General features: G+C 28.8%; 1 protein-coding gene across 2 annotated transcripts; it reads right to left on the bottom strand.

Moving 5' to 3' along the window:
* Window positions 1–11,598: 11,598 nt before the first annotated feature.
* Window positions 11,599–21,272, bottom strand: LOC112684072 (bromodomain and WD repeat-containing protein 1). 2 transcript variants are annotated; one of them, XM_025555375.1, is made up of 27 exons: window positions 21,093–21,272; window positions 20,917–20,975; window positions 20,715–20,744; window positions 20,589–20,648; window positions 19,768–19,912; window positions 19,616–19,708; window positions 19,395–19,555; window positions 19,163–19,339; window positions 18,838–18,989; window positions 18,411–18,743; window positions 18,124–18,334; window positions 17,840–18,052; window positions 17,552–17,777; window positions 17,142–17,225; window positions 16,962–17,082; window positions 16,552–16,714; window positions 16,178–16,465; window positions 15,899–16,096; window positions 15,635–15,839; window positions 15,413–15,571; window positions 15,086–15,336; window positions 14,875–15,026; window positions 14,218–14,448; window positions 13,697–13,880; window positions 12,788–12,884; window positions 12,499–12,732; window positions 11,599–12,426 (listed from the first exon to the last, which is right to left on the bottom strand). In XM_025555375.1, the coding sequence occupies exons 1-27, from the start codon at window positions 21,142–21,144 to the stop codon at window positions 11,639–11,641; spliced, it is 5,067 nt and encodes a 1,688-aa protein (XP_025411160.1). In that variant the 5' UTR covers window positions 21,145–21,272; the 3' UTR covers window positions 11,599–11,638. The 2 variants fall into 2 exon arrangements, with proteins under 2 accessions (XP_025411160.1, XP_025411161.1); XM_025555376.1 differs by having other exon boundaries at window positions 12,499–12,729; window positions 21,093–21,144.
* Between the last annotated feature and the right edge of the window lie 186 nt (window positions 21,273–21,458).

The following is a 21,458-nucleotide window of genomic DNA, read 5'->3' as shown; positions in this document are numbered from 1 at the left end:
TACTTATTTATAAGAAAACGGTTATTTTTCGAAATATAAATGGTAATTTGAAGCATAAATGGCACATGTCCACAACCTTAAAGTCCTTCAGATACCTACAGTTTAATTATATTTCTTTGATTGTAGAAATATGTATACCATGTCTTAAACTATATTATTCTATAACATACAATTTGTAATTCAATTTTTTCAAATATATTAAGTTTTTTGTGTTTCCTGAAAAAATGTAAAACATGGACATGTGTCCTTTCTGCATTTAGCGATTTATATACAGGACTATATACTGATAAGTAGGAAACGGATTTATACGTAATAAAAATACAGAAATATGTACATATATTTGTAAGTATAATTTATAAAATATATGCTAAAAACATCCAAATATGTGGGGAAAAAAGTTTAAAAAAGAATATTATTATTATTAAATTATCAAAATGATTTGTTGCATTGAATTATTATAATATCTTTTAAATTATCAAATGTTAATTGTCGCCTATTACGTATAAAAATATTTTTAAAACTGCTAAATTATCGTTTTACATCAACCGATGTATTAAAAGCATATTTCAAGGGCATAATATCAGAAAGCGATAATTCCAAATTTTTACAAGGTCGTCTGCCACTCATTATGTCATTGATTGTTTTAAAATCAATATAGCCGGGAATTTTTTTCTGTAACAGCATTAATTTTCTTTTTTACAACATCTAATGGTCCGCTTACGGGTTTTAATCACTGATTCAACAATTTGCATACTATCATTTGGGGACATATTTTTATTAATAATTTTGTTAAATTATTTTTAATTAAAATTAAATTATTTTCAATGTTTCATTTTGCATAATATTTAAGCTTTTTCAATAGCGATAGAAGTTTCTAGATCTAATTTTGAAATAATTTCTTGTATTTTCGTACGATGAAGACGTATGAATGATGAAATGATAATATGTTTAAAAATATTTACAAATTAGTGAAATATGTAAAATGAAAGTATAATCATTTTAATAGGAATGATTTAAATCATAAACATTTCTTATTGAATCTTAAATATCTCATTTTAATAAAAATACTCATTTACATATAAACCTGTTCCCTGCTGATAAGTGAAAAATGAGTCGCAAAATGGCGGCGTAGCATTCCTATTATACATAGTGCTCTTGATTATTAAACCTGTTTCTACGGGAAAAAGGTGCCGTTTCGCGCAGGTAGCTCTTTCACATAATCGCAATATCGGTCAACGGTTCGTGATGACGGCGGGTCAACCCGTATGGTATTCGACAAATACGCAATGACTGATTTTGGTCGGCAGCTGGTACATTTTTCTCATGGAACCTGGTATTAGGACATTGGCGCACATTGTGTGTGTATTCAGGGGGTGCTGGAATAATTTAAAATACACAGGTCCGTGGGGGGCTTTGCCCCCTCCACACTCCCTTAATGCTATAATGAACTGCGTTGCCATAATTTTTAATTTTTATTAATAAATATTTAAAAGTAATTATAAGTTATAATAATATGTTACTACTAATAATATATTAAACAAAAATTAATTTCCTGTTTGATGATGCAAATTTTTCGAATCAAGGTCCAAATATCCAAGGACAAAATATCCAACGGTCAAAATATCCATGGACAAAATATCCAAATTTATCGGTTTTTCCAAAAATTAGTATCAAATTATTTAATTGACTTGTTAGTAGCAATAATATCACAAAATAAAGGTAAATACTTAAATAGTATGCTTTTTGCTAATTTTAATAAATATTTTTTTTTATTGGAGGAATATTTTTCGTAGAAAATATCGTATGAAAATCTCTCGGTGTACCTAATCTGAAAATAACATATATTTCGTCTTTTTTGGTTTTTTCCAAATATTATGAAAACTTGGTATCAAAAAACATACTGTATACATACAACATACACGCACTTAACGATAAAGGTAAAATATAATAATATATAATAATAGTTGTATTTCAAACTGGAAATTTTATGAGACTGAATACCATAATATTACGTATTTTATCGTTAAAAATGTTTATAATTTTATATTATCGATCGATATAATGTGAGTTTGGTTTGCTATAGTACCTACATTTAGTGTATGGTTTTCAATTCATATTCAATTTTTCGTTACCTATAAATCTATAATATGTCCTTATTGTCTTCATCGTCGTTAACGTCGTTCGGTTTTCGTGTTAAGTAAAGTGCATTTTATAAATTTATCAATGGAAGTAACGAGATCAAACAAAGGTGATTCGAAAGCTATATTTAAAGGGCACATGTATACTATAAAATATAAAGATGTAAAAAAACATAATCTGCGTGAAATCAAATTTGTTAAAATGTCCAGGAATATTACAAACTGATTTGGATTATTCTGAACCGCACGTCATCACAATACTTCTTATCACATGTACCAAAAACACAGGAGAAATCAATGTCACAAAATGTGTCATTAAAATGCTTCAACTTGCAAAAAATAATTAAAAAAAGCCAGGACAATATTTTCTGAAGAGTTAGCAAAAGTGAACCGTAACACAAAAGCTCTGGTGCCAGCCGAAGAAATCGTAAAAATAAGACTAAGGAGACAAAAGTCGAAGAACAATCCAATAAATCCTAATTGTTTTAATCAATTAATTATTGAAAATGATTGGTGTTATTTGGATGACAAATCAACGCGATTTTTGTTGCATGATGAACGAATTATTGTTTTTGCAACAGATAATGAGTTAAAATATTTAACTGAAGCTTCTACTTGGTACATAGACGGAAATTTTACAATAGTTCCACTAATATTCCAACAACTGTTCGTCATTCGTGTAAAAGTAAATAGTGTTTTTATAACTGCTGCTTTAATTTTACTTAAAAATGAAACAAGTCGAGTTACGAAGAAATGCTTCATATCATTATTCATAAATTTATTTTATTATTTATTAATGTTCTGAAAGAAATTTGTTTTCAGACCCACAAATAATTAATGTGGACTTTGAAAACCAGTAATCAATTCTATAAAAACTGTTATTGGAGAAGATGTACATATCCTGGAATGCTTTTTTCATCTATGTCAAAGAACCCACAGAAAAATACTACAGTTAGGTCTTGAACAACTGTACAGGTCAAATGAAGATTTTCCATTTTTGTCGCATATTAGACAGCCTGGCGTTTTTACCAATAAATGATATTAATACAGGTAAGTCATTCGATGTCCCGCACTCGTAATGTGTGCATCTAATTTATTCGATAATTACTATTTTATTAAAAATCAAACTAAATACTTAACCGTTTTTGTTGTGAAAAGTGTTAAAAAAACAAGAAATTCAAGTGCTTTTTTTTTTAAACAAAATAAATCGCGCCCGTCTGGGGCCTAAAACCCCAAGACAAGACTTTCTGTAAGTATTTTAATTGGTCAATATAATTACTTTACTGTAATTCTATTGTTACTCAACCTTGTTCCCATACAATCGATAAACACTCAATTACGCTTATCGACACAACACACCCCGATCCCCCGGCCCAGACGGCGGAGGTCGATCATTACCCACTACCTAAGCCGAACTCGTTATCAATAATCCTCAAATATGAGCCGTATACAGAGTGTGTCAAGTGATGCATTTGAAAACGACTCCGATATGGATTTAGATCAAAATGATGATTCTGAATTTCAAGTTAAAATCTCTAAAAAAAATGTGAAATCATCCAAGTTAAAACGTGCGTTACTTCTTTCGTCAAGCTCCACATCATCTAAATCGTCAAAAAAAAAAACAACAGATCCAGTTTGTTACAGAAAATAGGTTTGCTCCTATCTCACCTGCTACTACAGCTTCCGAACTTGCTTCAAACCAATCAGCTCCAACTCAACCAACATCATACAATATTGAAACTGATGATGTCCAACCAATCCCAGCACCTCCACCTATTTTTGTCAGCAATATTGACAATTTTATCAAGCTGCGTACGGACCTTATTGATCTAATTGGCACTAATAATTTCTCATTTAAATCAACCTCGAAAAATCTAAAAATCGAAACTAAAGATTCGGATGCTTACCGAAAGGTCATCAGACATCTCAGAGAAAAGCAAATTGAACATCACACGTATCAGGCTCGTGAAGATAGAGCTTTCCGAATCGTAGTACGTAACCTCCACCCATCTACACCAACTTCTGAGGTCGGAATAGCCATTACTGAAATCGGCTACTCAGTTCGCAACGTTAGTAACGTTTTACATAAGACCTCTAGACAACCATTACCATTGTTTTTCGTCGATCTCGATCCTGCTGAAATCAACAAGGATATTTTTCACTTGAAAAATCTACTTCATACCAAAATATCAGTTGAAGAACCTCATAAACGTCGCGAGCTTATCCAATGCACAAATTGCCAAGACTACGGCCACTCAAAAACCTACTGTGCCCACCCACCAAGATGTGTCCGTTGCGTAGGACAGCACCTAACTGCCAATTGCACCCAGTCCAAAGACCAGCCACCAACTTGCACCTTATGCGGAGGCAACCACACTGCCAGCTACCGTGGATGCAGCACACACAAAAATCTCCAGCGTTTACATTGAAATTCAAGTCTGTTCTTTAAAAATTCTAAAACTAAAATAAACAATGTAATTAATACTAACAATGCAAGCGTGGGTCAGGACCCCAGTGTGGACACTCCCCAGACTACACCAATTACACAAGACTTAAATGAATTCCCCCCTCTTCCCAAAATACCCCCTCACGAAACACACGCAAAAAAAAAAGTACTCACAACGTGAAACACACAATCCCATCCAAGAAAATAACATAGAAAAACTAATGTCCTCATTTTTAACCGAAATGAAGTTACTAATTAACCCGCTAATCCAATTGCTCACCACAGTAATCAATAAATTAATTTCAAATAATGAATACTAATCCCCCCAACACCAAGTCTTTAAAAATTATACTATGGAATGCAAATGGTTTAAAACAAAACGAACTAGAGTTACTTCACCTTTTAATCCAAAGTAAAATTGACATTGCACTAATAACGGAAACTCACTACACTTCCAGTACTAATTACTTTTTCCCTGGGTTCCAAGTATACAAAGCCAACCATCCCGACGGAACCGCCCACGCGGGATCCGCCATTTTAGTCTCAAACCAAATCCAACACTACCCACTCCAAAGCCTCCAACTACCATCAATACAAGCAACGAATATCCAAATCGTACTAAATCATATTCCAACTACACTATCCTCAGTTTATTGTCCTCCTCTACCGGCAATAACGCCTCCTCAAATCGAAAACTTTCGAAACTCACTTGGGCGCTCGTTTATCGCCGGTGGCGATTTCAACGCTAAGAATACACAATGGGGTAGCAGATTGACAAACTCTAGAGGGAGATTATTTCTTGACAACATTCAAAAACTGGGCTGCTCTTTTATATCTCCAAACGGTCCAACCTACTGGCCTACTCACATAAATCGCCAGCCTGACATTCTAAACTTCTTTCTCACCTCAATTCCAAAACACATAAGACATAAAATTCAAAATAGTTGTGAAATTTCATCAGATCATACCCCGGTCATTCTTGAAATAAATGGTTCAACAACCTACAAACCTCCCCGATCCACCCTCGCAAAAGGTCCTGTCAATTGGGAAAAATTCTCCACCATCTTAGAAAATAACACAAACTTAAAAATCTCTCTAAAAACCAGCAGTGAAATTGAAATAGCGCCCCAAGACTTTGTCAACTCAATAAAAGCAGCGATCTCTGACTCATCCTTTACTCCTAATCCAAACAAACCACCAAATTCAAATCAATACGATATAACTCTCAACATAAAAACCCTAATTATCGAAAAGCGTCGTGCACGCTCACGCTAGCAACACACTAGACTGCCATCCGACAAAAAAAGATACAATTACCTGTCCAATACCATAAAAACTAAAATTCGGATCCACAAATCTGAGTTATTCAAACACAAATACGAATCCTTATGTTCTAAAGATGGATCCTTATGGAGAACCACCAAAAATATTTTAAAAATAAAAGATCAACCTTTCCATTTAAAAAAAGCAGACGGCACCTTAGTCTTCTCGGACATTGACAAAGCCAACACTTTTGGTAAACACCTATCCGAAATATTTACTCCTCATCACGATATAACTCCTGAACCAAGTCACTTAAAGCAAATTATAAACTTCCTAACTAGCCCACTACCAATGTCACTCCCTACCAAACACACATCTCCCAACGAAATAAAAAACTTAATACAAAAGTTAAAAATCAAAAAATCACCTGGACATGATCAAATAACAAATAAAATACTCCAACACCTTCCTAAAAAATCAATAGTTCTTCTCACACACATTTTCAATTCTATGTTGAGAATGTCCTACTTTCCGTCAATCTGGAAATTATCTGTAATCATCCTTATACATAAACCCAACAAACCAAAAAATGAACCCTCCTCATACAGGCCAATAAGCCTTCTACCAGTATTAGGGAAATTATTTGAAAAAGTGATGCTTAAACGAATTAGACCCATTCTCAAGTTCCACAAAATTATACCAAATACCCAATTTGGTTTCAGAAAAAACCACTCCACAACCCACCAGATCCACCAAATTGTCGACAAAATAGCCTCGTCGTTTGAGACCAAAAACTTCTGCCCAGGAGTATTCTTAGACGTATCACAAGCGTTCGACCGTGTCTGGCATACCGGATTGCTCTTTAAGCTAAAAATTTTCCTCCCGACTCCACTCTACTTGTTGACCAAATGATATCTACATGACCGCTCATTTCTCGTCCGCCAAGGAGACTCCCTCTCATCACAATTCAAAATCTTAGCAGGAGTACCCCAAGAAAGTGATCTATCACCAGACCTCTACAACATTTATACAGTTGACATTCCCAACTCTGAAAATACACTGATAGCCACTTACGCTGATGACACGGCAATCCTCTCATCCCATCCCGATTCCACAACAGCATATCAAAACCTCCAAATTCATCTTGACAATATTTCACAATGGCCCACCAAATGGTGAATAAAAATCAATACAGACAAGTCCTTTCACATTCCTTTTACTTTAAGAAAAGCTGTTATTCCTACAATCTATTTTCAAAACAATCCAATCCAAACCACAACTCAAACCAAATACTTAGGTCTAATTTTAGACAAGCGTCTAACATGGGGCCCACACCTCAAAATTAAAAGAAAGACTCTCAACACCAGACTTCATCTACTACGACCTATTCTCAAGTCCAAACTCTCTATTGACAACAAATTACTATTATACAAATCAATGCTAAAACCTATCTGGGCATATGGCATACAAATTTGGGGATGTGCCAAGCCTTTCCAAATACGGACCATACAAGCCTTCCAATCTATTTCCCTTCGCCTAATAATATCCGCGCCATGGTACGTCTCAAACCTCTCACTTCACAAGGATCTTAAAATTGAAACAGTCTCCAAAACAGCCAAAAACTACTACAAAAAGTTACACACCAAAATAGCTAACCACACAAATCCATTGATTTCCAACTTGGCCAGTGAATTCATGCCTAATAACCCCCCTCGTCGATTAAAAAGACACTGGTGTCGTGATCTCCTAAATCCCGACCTGCACTAATTGAAAAAAAAAAAAAAATAAAAAAATATAATTAAAAATAAAATAAAATAAAGCTCTCTCCCCCAAGTTAGAGGGTATCCACACTGGTGGTGGACCTCCCTCCTCACGCCATTCACGTTATACCTACCTTTTTTTTTTTTGTCATCATATTTACTTATTGTATGTATATAAATTACAGATTGTAAATATTCTATTTTATCTAATAAAAAAAAAAAAAAAAAAAAATACAGGTAAGTAGTGAAAACGTAAAATATAATTTAATAATAAAAAATATGGGAAGGTTAGGTTAGATTAGTATATAACATTTTATAAATTTGTAACTACATAAATTAATATTTTTGAACTGCTATTATAAAATTATAAAATCTTATGATTAGGGCCCAGGACTTGATGCATTTGCAACATTTTTTTCTAATGCTTATATTCGAGGCTCGTCTTTATAGAAATTTGACTTATGTCACACAAAATTCAACAGTACAAATTTAATTTTGCATTTTTACTTTTTTTTTTTTTTTTTTTGGTTGCATTTTTTTCGACTTTTTAGGTAATCAAATAAAAAAAAAACTTCAAATGTCTATAAATAGCTTGATTTTTTTCAAGGTTTAACATATTTAAAAAGTGTTATGCCTAAAGAAGCTACAGATTTGTTCGAGTATTTTGAGCGCACATATATAGGGGCGTATAATAGAGTTGGAAACGGGCAATCGGATACAAGTATAAAATTTCGAAAAACAACTCCTAATTTTCCACCATCTGTCTGGAATGTAAGAGACGCAACATTAAACCATGGAGATCGGACTAACAATGTATGCGAGGGATGGAATAATCGGTTTTCAAACTTAGTAAGTAATTATTATTAGGTATTAAAATTCAATAATGTAATACAATATGTCTAATACTGAAATAGATGAATCACAAGCATCCAACAATTTGGAGATTGATTATCAAGATGCGGCATGAAAATGCAGCAGACGAAACTAAAGTCGCACAGCGTCAACTGGGTACTATTCGACGACCACCGAAAAGTAATAGATAAGATAGATTAAAACAGCTTTATGAAGAATACAGTGATGGCAGTAGGGGCATTCAAATTTTTTTTAAATGCTAGTGTATACGGTCTAGTGATTGAACAGTTAAGGATTTTTTAACATTAAGAATTTATTAATATATTTGTTTTTTATATCATATTGATTAATTTTAAACTAATATATTGATTATTTTGTCTAATTTAAAATGAATATTAATGAAATAGTATCAATTTATATCAATATATAGATAAATTATAATATTTAAAAAAAAAATACAATTACCTAGTGATTGAACACTTTGGACTAGTAATTGAACAAATCGAACCCAGTGTTTGAAAATTGTATAGTATTATTTTTAAAATATGTGCAAACAACAAGGGGGCTTTGTAGGCTAAGCCCCCCACTTTATTAATGTTTCTTTTTGGTTTTTTTTATAAATGTTTAAATAGCCAAGACTGCTGATTAGCATTAGTTAGTAAGGAACTACTATCTAATCATGTAAAAAATTTAAACTAGTAATATATTTAAAAAATAAAAACAATTTTACACTTAATATAGCATCATTTATTTTATAATGTATAAAAACAATATGTACTTACCTAGGTAATAAAAATACTTTAAAATAACTGAAACAGGTTAAAAAATGTTAAAACAAAACAAATAACAATCCTGGTATAATAATATAATATTAAACATAACATTTATAATTTATAAAAATCAAAGACAAATATCACATACAAATGCAGCTGTATTGTCATATCCAGCACAGAGTTCATGAGCCCAACCAGTGCAACTATAACATCTGATCCATATTCTCCACTTTTGGATGATTTGTAGGGTTCATTGCAGAATATACTGCATACATCTTCTTCGTCTTCAACATATTTTAATTTGTGTATTAGTTTTTTTATTATAAGCTTTTGTCCTCTTATTTTTTTATTTGGTTTGGTTACTTTTAAATGTTTAGCAGCTTAAAGTTCCTTTCTTCGATTTCGTTTTTCTGCTAGTTCTTCTTTTTTTAATTTTTCCTTTTCTTTTATTACATGTTGTTCTATCCACTTAACTGATGAGACAGCAAATGGCAGATTTATTTGTTTTTTATTTTTCCTTTTTTATTATCAGGTTTTGGCCAAAATAAATGTTTTCTCCAGGATTCAGAAAGTGTTGTAGTAATAGTATCACCCAAATTCTTTGTTATCTTATTTTCTATACCTATATTTATGTTTTTTCAGTCACAATTATACTCTTACAATTATACCTACTGTTTTAATCATGTATTCGTTAACTATGTTATATATTATTGTCTATAGTGGAAAAAAAAATGTCTAACCCAATAAAGCACAATAATTTACAATTTATTGATGAAATACTGAAATAAATATTCTAGGAAATTGGAGGTGCTAATTTTAAATAAGGGAGTGCTAAGCACCCCCCTATGTGCGCTTATGTATTGGAAACGTAGCTATTTTAGCCCATTATAAATTATGAGACATAATACCAGTTGCTGCTGCAAATTCTTTGTGAATAATATAACCATAGATATTACCTATGAATATAACAGCAGCTATAATACAATATAGGAAAACATAAAAACCACAATATGAAATTTAGCAATCACTGCTATTGTTTACACTGAATAGCAGTTCGCGATTATAGCTGCTACCTGCTATTGATTACCATCACTAGTCCGTGCTATGTACACTGACTTCTATGCTAATTTATCATAGAATTACGATGTATGTAGGTATGTAAGAAGGTAACTACGATGTAGTTTTATCATAGATATTAAAGAAATATTATTTATTATCTATGAGTTTTACCTAGATTATCTGTGACTAGAGACGCCCACGTAGGGTTAGGTTAACCAAGTGGTGCAATTGTACTGGTTTTTTCGTGGGTCTCGGGGCCTACATACATTTGGAGGCCCCACTCTGGTCTCTGGAACACACTATCAATGCATAACTATTCATCTAGAATTTTAGATCGTTGAATAAAACGTAAAGAGTTGATAGTGCCAAATATGCAAATAAATAACCATAATAAAGTTAATTGTAGTTTGTAGTTGGTGTCAGGGCTCAGAAAGCCGCCCCAAGATTTAAATGTTTTTATGAAAATATGTAATGTAACTACTACATAGAAAAAAATTATGATGAAGTAATAGATAAATTTTGTAAAATAAGTCAACACATATTCAGTGTTTTAAATTAAAAAAATCACTGATCAAAACTATTATGAATTTTATAGTATTATCTTTGACATTTTTTATAATAAATTAATTATTGTATTTAAAAAACTGCCCTAAGTAATACCAATTGGTGAAATTTTTTTTTTTTTGTATAATTTTAATTCAAACCAATATTAAAAAAATGTACAGGAATTTGTAATATTTTTAATTTTATTCAAAGCAATCATGCATTTGGAAAAAAAATTATTTCAATCAAACAAATATGGTCATATGGATGTAGACCAAAATAAATTTAAGAGCCCTATAATTATAACTGCACTGGTTTTGGGGCATCCATTTACAATTTTCTTTGTTGTTCTTAATTCGAGGTATTATGGTTCGTTTTTTCATATAGACGGTAAAGAAGAAACTTCCAGGTTCCCCAGATTTATTTCTGCGAGTGCCTTCATATTTGATTTATGTTATAGTGGTAAATTACATTTGAACTGACACCACTAAAGGTTCATTTTTAAACTCTTATAGGTACCAACTTAAAGAATATTTTCTTAAATCATGCATATAATATTAGCTTTTTTGAAGAAAATCGAAACTTTGAATTAATTATTATAATAAACCATACTAAACTATTCATATTTATAAATATTCAATTTTAATTATTTATTAAATTAATATTTTTAATAAACCAAAAAAATGATAAAATGATAACCATTGAATCTGATTCAATACATTTATACTTTAAATTAATTTATGATTAAATTTCAACTAAAAATAATGATAAAAATTAAAATCGAGAAGAGATATTATAATTAAATTATTTTCTTCGAAACAAATGAGCTTTGGCTTCTGCAGTTAATTTCCTAATTCGTCCTCGACTACTAACAGATACTTTTATATTAACACTATTTTCTTCATCATCATCTTCATCATCATCATTGCCATCATTTTCATCACTGCTGCTATTGGAGCTTTGATCACTACCTTCACTATACTTTCTTTTTAGTTTTCTCTTTATGTCTCGATTTTTATGAAGAGAAGCTTTTTTGGTAAACCTATTAGCAGGTTTCCAATCATCAGTACCTTCTTCACTACTTACACCAGACACATCTAACATTTTAGCATAATTCCAACGTTTTTTCTTTCTTAAATTTCTTGTTCCTCTCTGATCACTTTCTTCATTGTTTAAAAATCTTGTAGATCGAGCTCTAGTAGGTTGTTGTTGTTCTTCAATGTTTTCTTCAGCTCGAAAACGTGAAGGTTGAATTCTATTAGTGATAGGTGGTACTTCGAATCTGTCTTCACGTACAAGTCTTTTACTACGAGACGGTTTTGGTGGCAAGACTTCATCATCACTATCATTATCATAATCTTTTGGGAGAGGTTTAACTAAGCTTTTTGGCCGCTGAGGTTCAATTGTATTATCATCATCTTCACTTTCATCATAATTGTCTAGAAAACGGTAAGTAGATTTACAAATTCTTGAAGAATGACGTCTAAGTGGTGTTTCATCATTATTTAAAACTTCTTCTTTAATCTCATGACTTGTTGATGGCATATCTAAAGATTTTTTTCTTTTAATATGATTTGATCCAGTTCTTTCATCTGGAATTTATTACAAATTAAAAATCAAAAATCAAAAATTAGTTATAAAATTTATTATTTAATAAAACTTACTATGCGCATAACTAGTTGAAGGTTGATTAGGATCAAATTTTATTTCTTCTTCATCTGATGATTGTTCTGTTGTTTCTTCTTTAATTGCTATAGTTCTTAATCTTCGTGGTCTTTTTGTTCTCAAATTAAAATCTGCATCACTTTCATCTTCTGTCGGGCTATCATCTAAATCTCTTTGTCTTTTTAAGCGACATCTTCTTTGAGGACGTGAACTTAAATGACTTACTATAGCTGCTAAAAAATAATAATAAGATAGATAATGATTAATTTTAATTTTAATTTAACTTACATGTAGGACGCCTGGATGATTTTCTTTTCCAATTATGTAGTATTTGAGTTATATTTTCTTCTGCCATATTGATCATTGATTGAGTCATTTGTTCCAACTTTAAGAAAAAAAAACTTAATTATTAAACACAACCCTAAATTTGCAATTAATAGTGTTATTTAATTAAATATTGGTACTGTATTTTAAGTATAAGAAAATATGTTTGGATAAAAAATGTAATACTGCAAATTCATAACATTTTATTTTATTAAAGATATGAGTAGGACAGGAATTTTAATACACTTTGAATTGTTTTCCAAAGATTGTTCTGCAATACTTGTATTGTCACATATTTGTTTTTAGCGCTTTAAAATGAGTATAAGAAATTTTATTTTGGATTTGTTTAATATTTGATATTAAACAAATTTTAAGGTAATTTTCTTTATTTTTTAGAGCATTTTAGTGTTTTTAAGTCATTGTTTGAGATTTTAATTCCTAACATTAAATTTGAACATTAGTTTTACACTTTCTATGTATCAACATGATTTTTATATAAATGTAACAAATTATACAATAGGTACTCATAATTGATATTATATTATCGGAAAAATAGTAAATGTCAAAACCTAGAAAACAAGTGGTGTCACTTGAAAAATGTATTAAATGAAATAGACTAGAATTTTGAAGTAGTGTTATTTAGACACCTTTTTTAATAAAGATGTCCAGCCCTTTAATCAATTATCAATATTACATATTGTATAAATGAATACAATTATTTTTCTTGTTTTTTTTTAATAAAAGTAAAAAAATTGTATAATTTTTAATAAGATGCAAAAAAAACCCATACTTTTAAAATCCCAATTAGATTGAATGTTTGAATGTGTCATATTTAAGTTACCTATTTTTATATTAGGTTATTATTAATAATACCTTTTCATCTGGATGGTCTTCTGAATAAATTTTTGCATTATTAAAGACTCTTCGGACATCTTCACAGAATTCTAGTGGAGTATTATAATTATCTCCACGTAAATCTTCACGGATGGATGTCAAATCCATAGGTGTACTAACAACTCGTCCATAATCAGGATATTTATCATAATCAATTGGCTCTCTACAATTTTAAATTTATATTTATATAGTTAAACAGTATTAGTATTTAATATTTTATTAATTTGCTAATTGATTAAATTCAAATTGATAGTTTTATTATATTATTATTTTAATGAAATAGCAAATCAATCAGCAAATTAATAAAATATTAAATAATAATACTGTTTAACTATACAAATATAAATAAAGTAACAAAATACATAAATATATATAGTATATTATATATAAAAAAAAAAATAAATACATACAGATTCACACACTTGTTACTTAAATTACACTAAGGAAGAATAAAAATAAAAATATACAAACATGAAATTCAACATTAATTATGGTTTTACCTGAAAGGTTTGCTATCATTAGATAACCACATCATTTGCAAGAATTTTTTACATTCCGATTTCCAATTAAAAGGTTGACTACATTCTCGTCGCCTTCTTACTCTCAATGATCTAGGTCTTAATTTACGAGACCGATCTTCAGATGGTTCAATTTTTTTCTCGTTTTCATTATTTTTATAATTTTGTTGTAGTTGTCGACATAGAGAAGGAACTTCCACAGGAGAAGAAGATCTGAAATAGATTTAAAGTTTCAGTAACATCATCAAATTTTTATTTTTATAGCCATAAATATTTGATTTTAGGTAAAACTATTTACAATTGAGATTAAAACTACAATGACAGTATAACGTGTATCATCTCAATCTAATTTTACTATATATATTTTTTTATTCAAATTAAAAATATTTAGAACAGTTTTATAAAAATAAAGAACAATTATTACATTTTGAAAGATAATAACAATTTTTCCATTCTAACATATTAACATTTACTTACAATTTTTAATTAGATGGATTCAATCAAATTTTTTATCCATTTTTTATAAGTTAGCAATAAGTATTTTATTTTTTTAGATGTAAGATTTAAGAAAATACAGTTACTAAATAATAAAAAGGTAAACTACTTTTAAAATAAGATAAAAATATCTGTAACTCATACTTAATAATTGTCAGTAATATTTCTGTGATGATTTGAGCACTTCTCACAATATCACTACCTTCTTCATTGAATTTTTCAGCATTACTAGCGATATATCTAGCATCAAATTGTACAGCTGCCAAACGCCTGTAGAAACGATTTTCCAATCTTGCCTAAAATATATAACAATATAACATTATGAATTTATTATTTTTCATTATTAATTTTTTACTTTTATTATTGATAGGTCAATGGGGTACTCCACAATGTATGCATATGATGGATACTCCTGAATATCTACTGGTGCAAGAAATGGTTCAGCAAGTGACATTCCCATAAGATCATGTAGACCTCGTAATATTCGGTCACAAATTAAATCACGAGATCCACTTGGCCATTCTTTATTACCAGATTCAGGTCGATACAATATATCTTTCATTTCTTTAGTAGTTACTGGTAATGACATACCATTCAGTGGTTCTCCTTGGTTTAAATAATAATTAATAATTATACAATTTATAAAATACCAAAATAATAACAAAAAATTAAAAATCTATACTCTTAGGGTTAATAGGTTCCATATCCCAAGGACTTAAATTTTCTTTTTCTCCATTATCCCACAAAACTTGATAACACAAAAATGGTGACCGAGAATTATTTTGTTCAACAATTTTACCACACCACCAAGCATTGTCTATCATACTTCGAAATCTTTGACCTTAAGTAAATAAAAAAATTAATTAATTGCATAAAAAAATATAATTAACACAAAATGATTTACCTTCTTTCCATTTTCTAGCTAATCCAGCTTCATATGTTTGACGAAGAACTAAGAAATCAATTACATCTTGCATATCATGATATTTAAGATCAAAACTAAAAGAAGTATGGTCACCATTTTCTTTTAGTACTGCTAATCGTAATCCACACAAGCGCGGTGGTCTTATTTCATATTTTATTCCAATTACTTTTACCATTTGTGGTACCTTTGCAATTTTGATTTATAATTAATATTTATTATAATATTTTTAAAGTTAACTCTCACTTTAAGTTCTAATTCTCCCCATGGAGCACATTGTGACTTTCTTAATTTGTAAACTTTTTTAGCTTGTACTGCTTCTAAATATAAATTATAACCTTGTTCAAAAAACATTAAAATATCACCCATTTGTGGACAATAAGGAGACTTTTTTGGTAAAACTTCTGAAAACCATTCAGAAGGTCTGTATATTTCTGGAACATCCTGTATAGAAAAACATGAGCAATATTATTAGATAAAAAAAATTGTATAACAATTGCAATATTTTTTTAAAATAATTTTTACTTTTTGAACTTTCCTAGGAGGAACAGTTTTAGGTCCTTCATGAGGTGAAGAAGGAGGTGATGGAGAAGAAGGAGGAGTGGTAGGTCTTTTGACACGACGTCTTCGATGTTGAGTACGCTTAGGTGGTTCAAGATTTGTACCACTATCAGCCACCCAATCAGAATATTCAGAACTAGTACCAGAATCAGTATCAGATGATGATTCAACTTTTTCATCTGAACCTATTCCATCGGTATAATCAGTATCTTCTTCTTCAGATTCTTCTGGATTAGATGATGATCTATTTTCCTAAAATTTTAATATTAATAAATAATCAAATATTGAATATAATTTTCTTAATGATAGTCATAATAAAGTAGATTTAAATAATAAACCTGTGGTTCAGTTTCAACAATAGTGGCTCTAGTACTATATGAATGTTTGGCTTGTGGTCTTTTTTTAGGCTTAATAGATAAAACTTGTGGTTTTTCATCAATTATTAATGGTTTATCACTTTCTATAGTAAATTCTTCCTCTTCCATTATGCCCAACATTTTTCTAAAAATGAATTATATTTTTACTTATAACTTACTATAAAATATTTATAATGTATTCATATAAATATATAAGGTATACTTAAAAGTATAACAAACTATACATTGAAATTGTTAAGCATAAATTTTAATGACAAATAAAGTAGGTAATCTTAAATATTAAAAATAATAAATTGATTTATACAAATAATTACTTACATTAGTACAATATTAATAAAAAATTTATTATAAAACTTAAATTAAAAACATACATTCGGTTTTGTATTTGTTCCATTATTGATGGTTTTAATGGTTTGCAAATAATTTTTGGTCTATTTTCAAGTGAAAACGAACTACTATTTTGTTCTACAGATGGATGTAAACTTATAACTCCTAAAATAACAAAGTAAATAATATCAATCTGTTTAATGTAGAAAATATATTTTACATACGTGATTGATTGGGTGAATTATTGGATAAATGTTCAACAGTGTTCATATTTGCTGTTCCTCTAATTCCAATAACTTCAGTTCGGCCTAATTTAAAATAAAATATTAAAAAAAATGTTTTTTATATATATATTAAAATTCAACATCTGAAACTTCAAACTTTTGAACTACAATTAATTTAATTTGAACCTTATAATTAAGAATTATAGTATGTGTATATACCAATATGATTTGCTCAATTCATCGTACAAGAATTATAAAAAAAAAATTATATTTACTAAATTTAACTATAGTAAAATACAAAATCATACATAAACTCAAATAATGAGTTAAAGTAAAATATATATTGTTGAAGAAATAATAAATATATTAATAACTATAACCATAAAATCATAGCTTTTACAATTACGAACCTAGTTCATTGATTATTACATCTGCAACTAATTGTAAAAGACCTTCATTTTCTTTTCCAGGCACTAGTTTTTGAATTTCTGGATGATATGGTGATCCATCTGAATCAACCAAAAATGGAGGTGGCATTAAATGTGGTTCCATATTAGTTTGTTCATCTAAAACTGAATAATCTGCTGCTCGTAACAATGGTCGATAATCGGTATGAAAAAAAACTTCATATGGAACCTAAATAATATATTTAAATATCAGAAAAATGTTTATTAAATACATAAAATATTTACTAGTACTTTTCTACGAGGTGAGGGTATTCCTAATCCATAAGTTAATAAATGACCCTGTGAATCAGTCACAGAAAACATTGTTCCATCAGGTGACCATTTTGCATCATATAATGCAGCAAAACCTTGGCCTTCAATAGAATTTTGAAACGATACTAATACTTCTCCAGTTAGAATATTCCATAAAAATATTTTGCCATCATGACCAGCACTCAATAAAATCTTAAATTATATGTATAAATTTGAATATTTAATAAAAACTACAAATTTATTTCTAAATTATTAAGTTTTACTTTAGAGTGAAATGGATGAGATTCTAATACATATACTTCTTTTTTATGTCCAGTCATAACTTGTAAAAGTTCAGTAGTATTAGAATCCCAAACTTTTATAGTCATATCTGTACATGCAGTTATAATCCAACGATCACTTTGATCCCAACATAAATAGGTTACAGATGGTTTAATTTGTTTAAGTTCTTCATCTGTTTTTTTTTCACCAAGGCTATGTAAATGATCAAACCATATTTATTCTAAATCTATATGTAAATTTGTAAAAAAATTAAACTGCTTAAACTAACTTGTTTTTTAATTTAGTAGTCATGTGTAATGTTTTATACTTCCACTCTTGATTTTTGTAAGCCCAAATTAAAGCTGTTCCATCTTTAGAGCCAGAGCTAAATCTTAAGCCACTATGAGCCCATTGTATTGAGTCAACAGTATCCGAATGAGCTTCAACTTCCATTAATCGTATTGGAGATGATGCATCTGGTGATGGAGGGGTCATTTTATACACTCTAACATTATGATCTGCACTACCAGTAGCAAACATTACGCCACCAGCTGAAAAAGCACCACAAAGTATTTTGGCACTACCAGGACGTATACGTTCATTATAAACAGTCAAATTAGGCCTATGAGAATTTTTAAAAACACAATATATAAATCAATATAAACAAAGGTATATAAATGCTATAAGTTAAAATAAAAAAATTTAAAAAAACTTACTCAAAAATAGTATTTCCATTGCTAGATCGAAAAGGCCAAAATACAACTGAACCATCAGTACTAGTAGAAGCTATATAACCAAGACCATTAAATGTTTGTGGGCAAAAATTCACAGTTACAATCATACTAGCATGTGCTACTACATGAGCAATCTAAGTAAACAAAAAAAAAGAGATTTATGACTTTTCAATCAAAAATATTTTTATATTGCCATGAGTGTTAGTCAGATTATTGTCAATGCTGATTGAGAAGGACATTTTTTACATATCAAACCATTAAGAAAATATATTTTTAATTACAATATAATATTTTTATTACAACTCACTGGTCTAGCTGTTTGAAGACACCAGACTCTTAATACTTTATCCATGCTCCCAGCAGCAATTAGTGTAGCTTGGGTGTTAATTGCTATATCAGTAATTTCAGCACTAGCCCCTCTTAATGTTGATAAAAGACGACCAGTACTTGCTTCCCATAATTTAACTAAATAATCATCAGCTCCCTAACATAAATAACCGCATTAAATATTAATAGAAAGTAAATAATTGAAAACATACAGTAGCTATATATCTTCCGGATGTATCAAAACAAACACAGTAAACAGCAGTTAAATGACCAAGAACTCGACCATGAAATTCTACATTTGAAAACTTTGAAACTGGTAATAAATATCTTTTATCAACTGACCCTGATATTTCACGACCAAAAAGCACTTTAACTGAAAAATATATTTAAATTATTAAATGTATTATTTAACATACCTTAAACTATTAATTACCAATATTATGACCTCTAATATGTATAGGAGGCAATGGTAAAGCATTATGCTGACGAGTAAAACAATCAGTGAGTGATAAGTATTTACGTTTTTCTAAAAACAAAGTATTTTTAATATAATTAATATTTTATTATAATATATAATAAATATACTTTGGGTGTTGACAAGAGAAAAACTTCCTTTTCCAAGTAAAGAGAAAACAACTGGAACAGAAGACTTTTCATAGTTGCTTAATAGTCGGATTCGCTTACATATGTTTAATAAATGATCTGATTTTATATGATTATATTTTCTTTCCTAAAAATATTAAACTAATTATTAATTTTTTTCAAATTAAATCATTGGATTTTAAAGAATAATAAATATTAAATATTATGTATTATAAGATTAATAAACTAACAATTAAGTACTACAAAATTATTGAATATAAAAAATCTTTACCATCGAATATACCAAATATTATAAAAGCTATAGTATGAATGGTAATAAATTACATTATATATATATATATATATATATATATATTATTATTATATATATTATTATATATTATAGCATTATAGATACATTAATATTATATACTAAGTAGTATATTTATTAATCTATGAATGTCACAATTTGTACTTAATTTTTGCTAATGTAATTAATTTAGTTATCAATTGTGGACCATATGCAATTCATACTAAATAATTTAACCATCCCTTCAATATAAAGAAAAATATATACATTTTAAAAAAAATAATTTAGTTTCTAAAAAAAAATTAATTTTCTTAATATAAATCTTTAGATATCTAAACAAAAACAATTGTTATATAGTATAAAATATTTAAGTTGATTAAGGTTAAAAAAAACTTCAAAAATAATTTTAATAATTAGAAAAATAATACAAGAAAAGAAAATATAACATTATTAAAATGGATGCATTAATACAGTTTAAAGGGTTCAGATATTAATATGTAAAAAAAAATAATACCAATTCATCAAATGATTGCTGGTTTTCATCACCCAAAAAATCAATTCGTGTAGGTAGTATCTATAAATTAAACAAATATTCAGTCAGTATAATATTTAATAATCATTAATATAAATTATAACTTACATTTGATTCATTCAAATCTGATTTAAGTGCCTAAGAATATAAAAAATAAAAAACAAATAAATAAACAAAGAAAAAGTTTTATTCAAATGACATCAGATTTTCATAAAGTACTTCATGTTTTAATTTTATCTTAAACATAAACTTCTATTTATTGGACTATTAAAATAATCTATTTATAAATATGTTTAATTGAGAATCTTACCTCAAAAGCATTTTTAAATTGACTATCCTTCAGAAACTTGGCAATCAAAAAGAATAACTCTGCAATTAGATATTATAAGTATAAACAATATTCTATATATTTATAATATATTGATTTAAATCAAAAATAAATAATTGGATAACCCATACAAATTACAAATGTTTATAATTTCTTACCAGATTTAATACTATCATTGTCTACTTCCATAATTTCTAATACTTTATCCATGACATATCATTCACTTAATTATAATAACACTATGCATAATATTAATAATAAAATTAAAGTAGATTAAAAGTTCAAAATTATGTCGAAGAAATAAGTTGAATATTGTCAAAAAAACATTGAATCAAATCACTAATATCAAAGTATAAAACCAAATTTGTCCAAAGTATAATGATAAACATTGTACATAAACAAACATTCATATTATCACCATACAAGTATTAGTATCACTAATACATTAAACACATTTTAAATTTTCAACTTTAACCATGGTCAATAAATATTATTATAATCAGAAAGAATAAATTTAGTTATTG

The sequence above is a fragment of the Sipha flava genome, unplaced genomic scaffold (genome assembly GCF_003268045.1).
Source record: "Sipha flava isolate LNK unplaced genomic scaffold, YSA_version1 240_pilon_pilon, whole genome shotgun sequence".
Classification (NCBI taxonomy): Eukaryota; Metazoa; Arthropoda; class Insecta; order Hemiptera; family Aphididae; genus Sipha; species Sipha flava.
This window is presented reverse-complemented; position numbering and strand designations above follow the sequence as displayed.

What these genes read in the sequence shown, in the direction of transcription:
- LOC112684072 (XM_025555375.1), bottom strand. Translation starts at nt 21,144, where the DNA reads ATGGATAAAGTATTAGAAATTATGGAAGTAGACAATGATAGTATTAAA. An exon ending in CAGATTTGAATGAATCAAAT is followed by an intron (nt 20,649 to 20,714) that starts GTAAGTTATAAT and finishes TTTAATTTATAG; the next exon opens with ATACTACCTACACGAATTGA. An exon ending in CTCATCCATTTCACTCTAAA is followed by an intron (nt 18,053 to 18,123) that starts GTAAAACTTAAT and finishes ATATAATTTAAG; the next exon opens with ATTTTATTGAGTGCTGGTCA.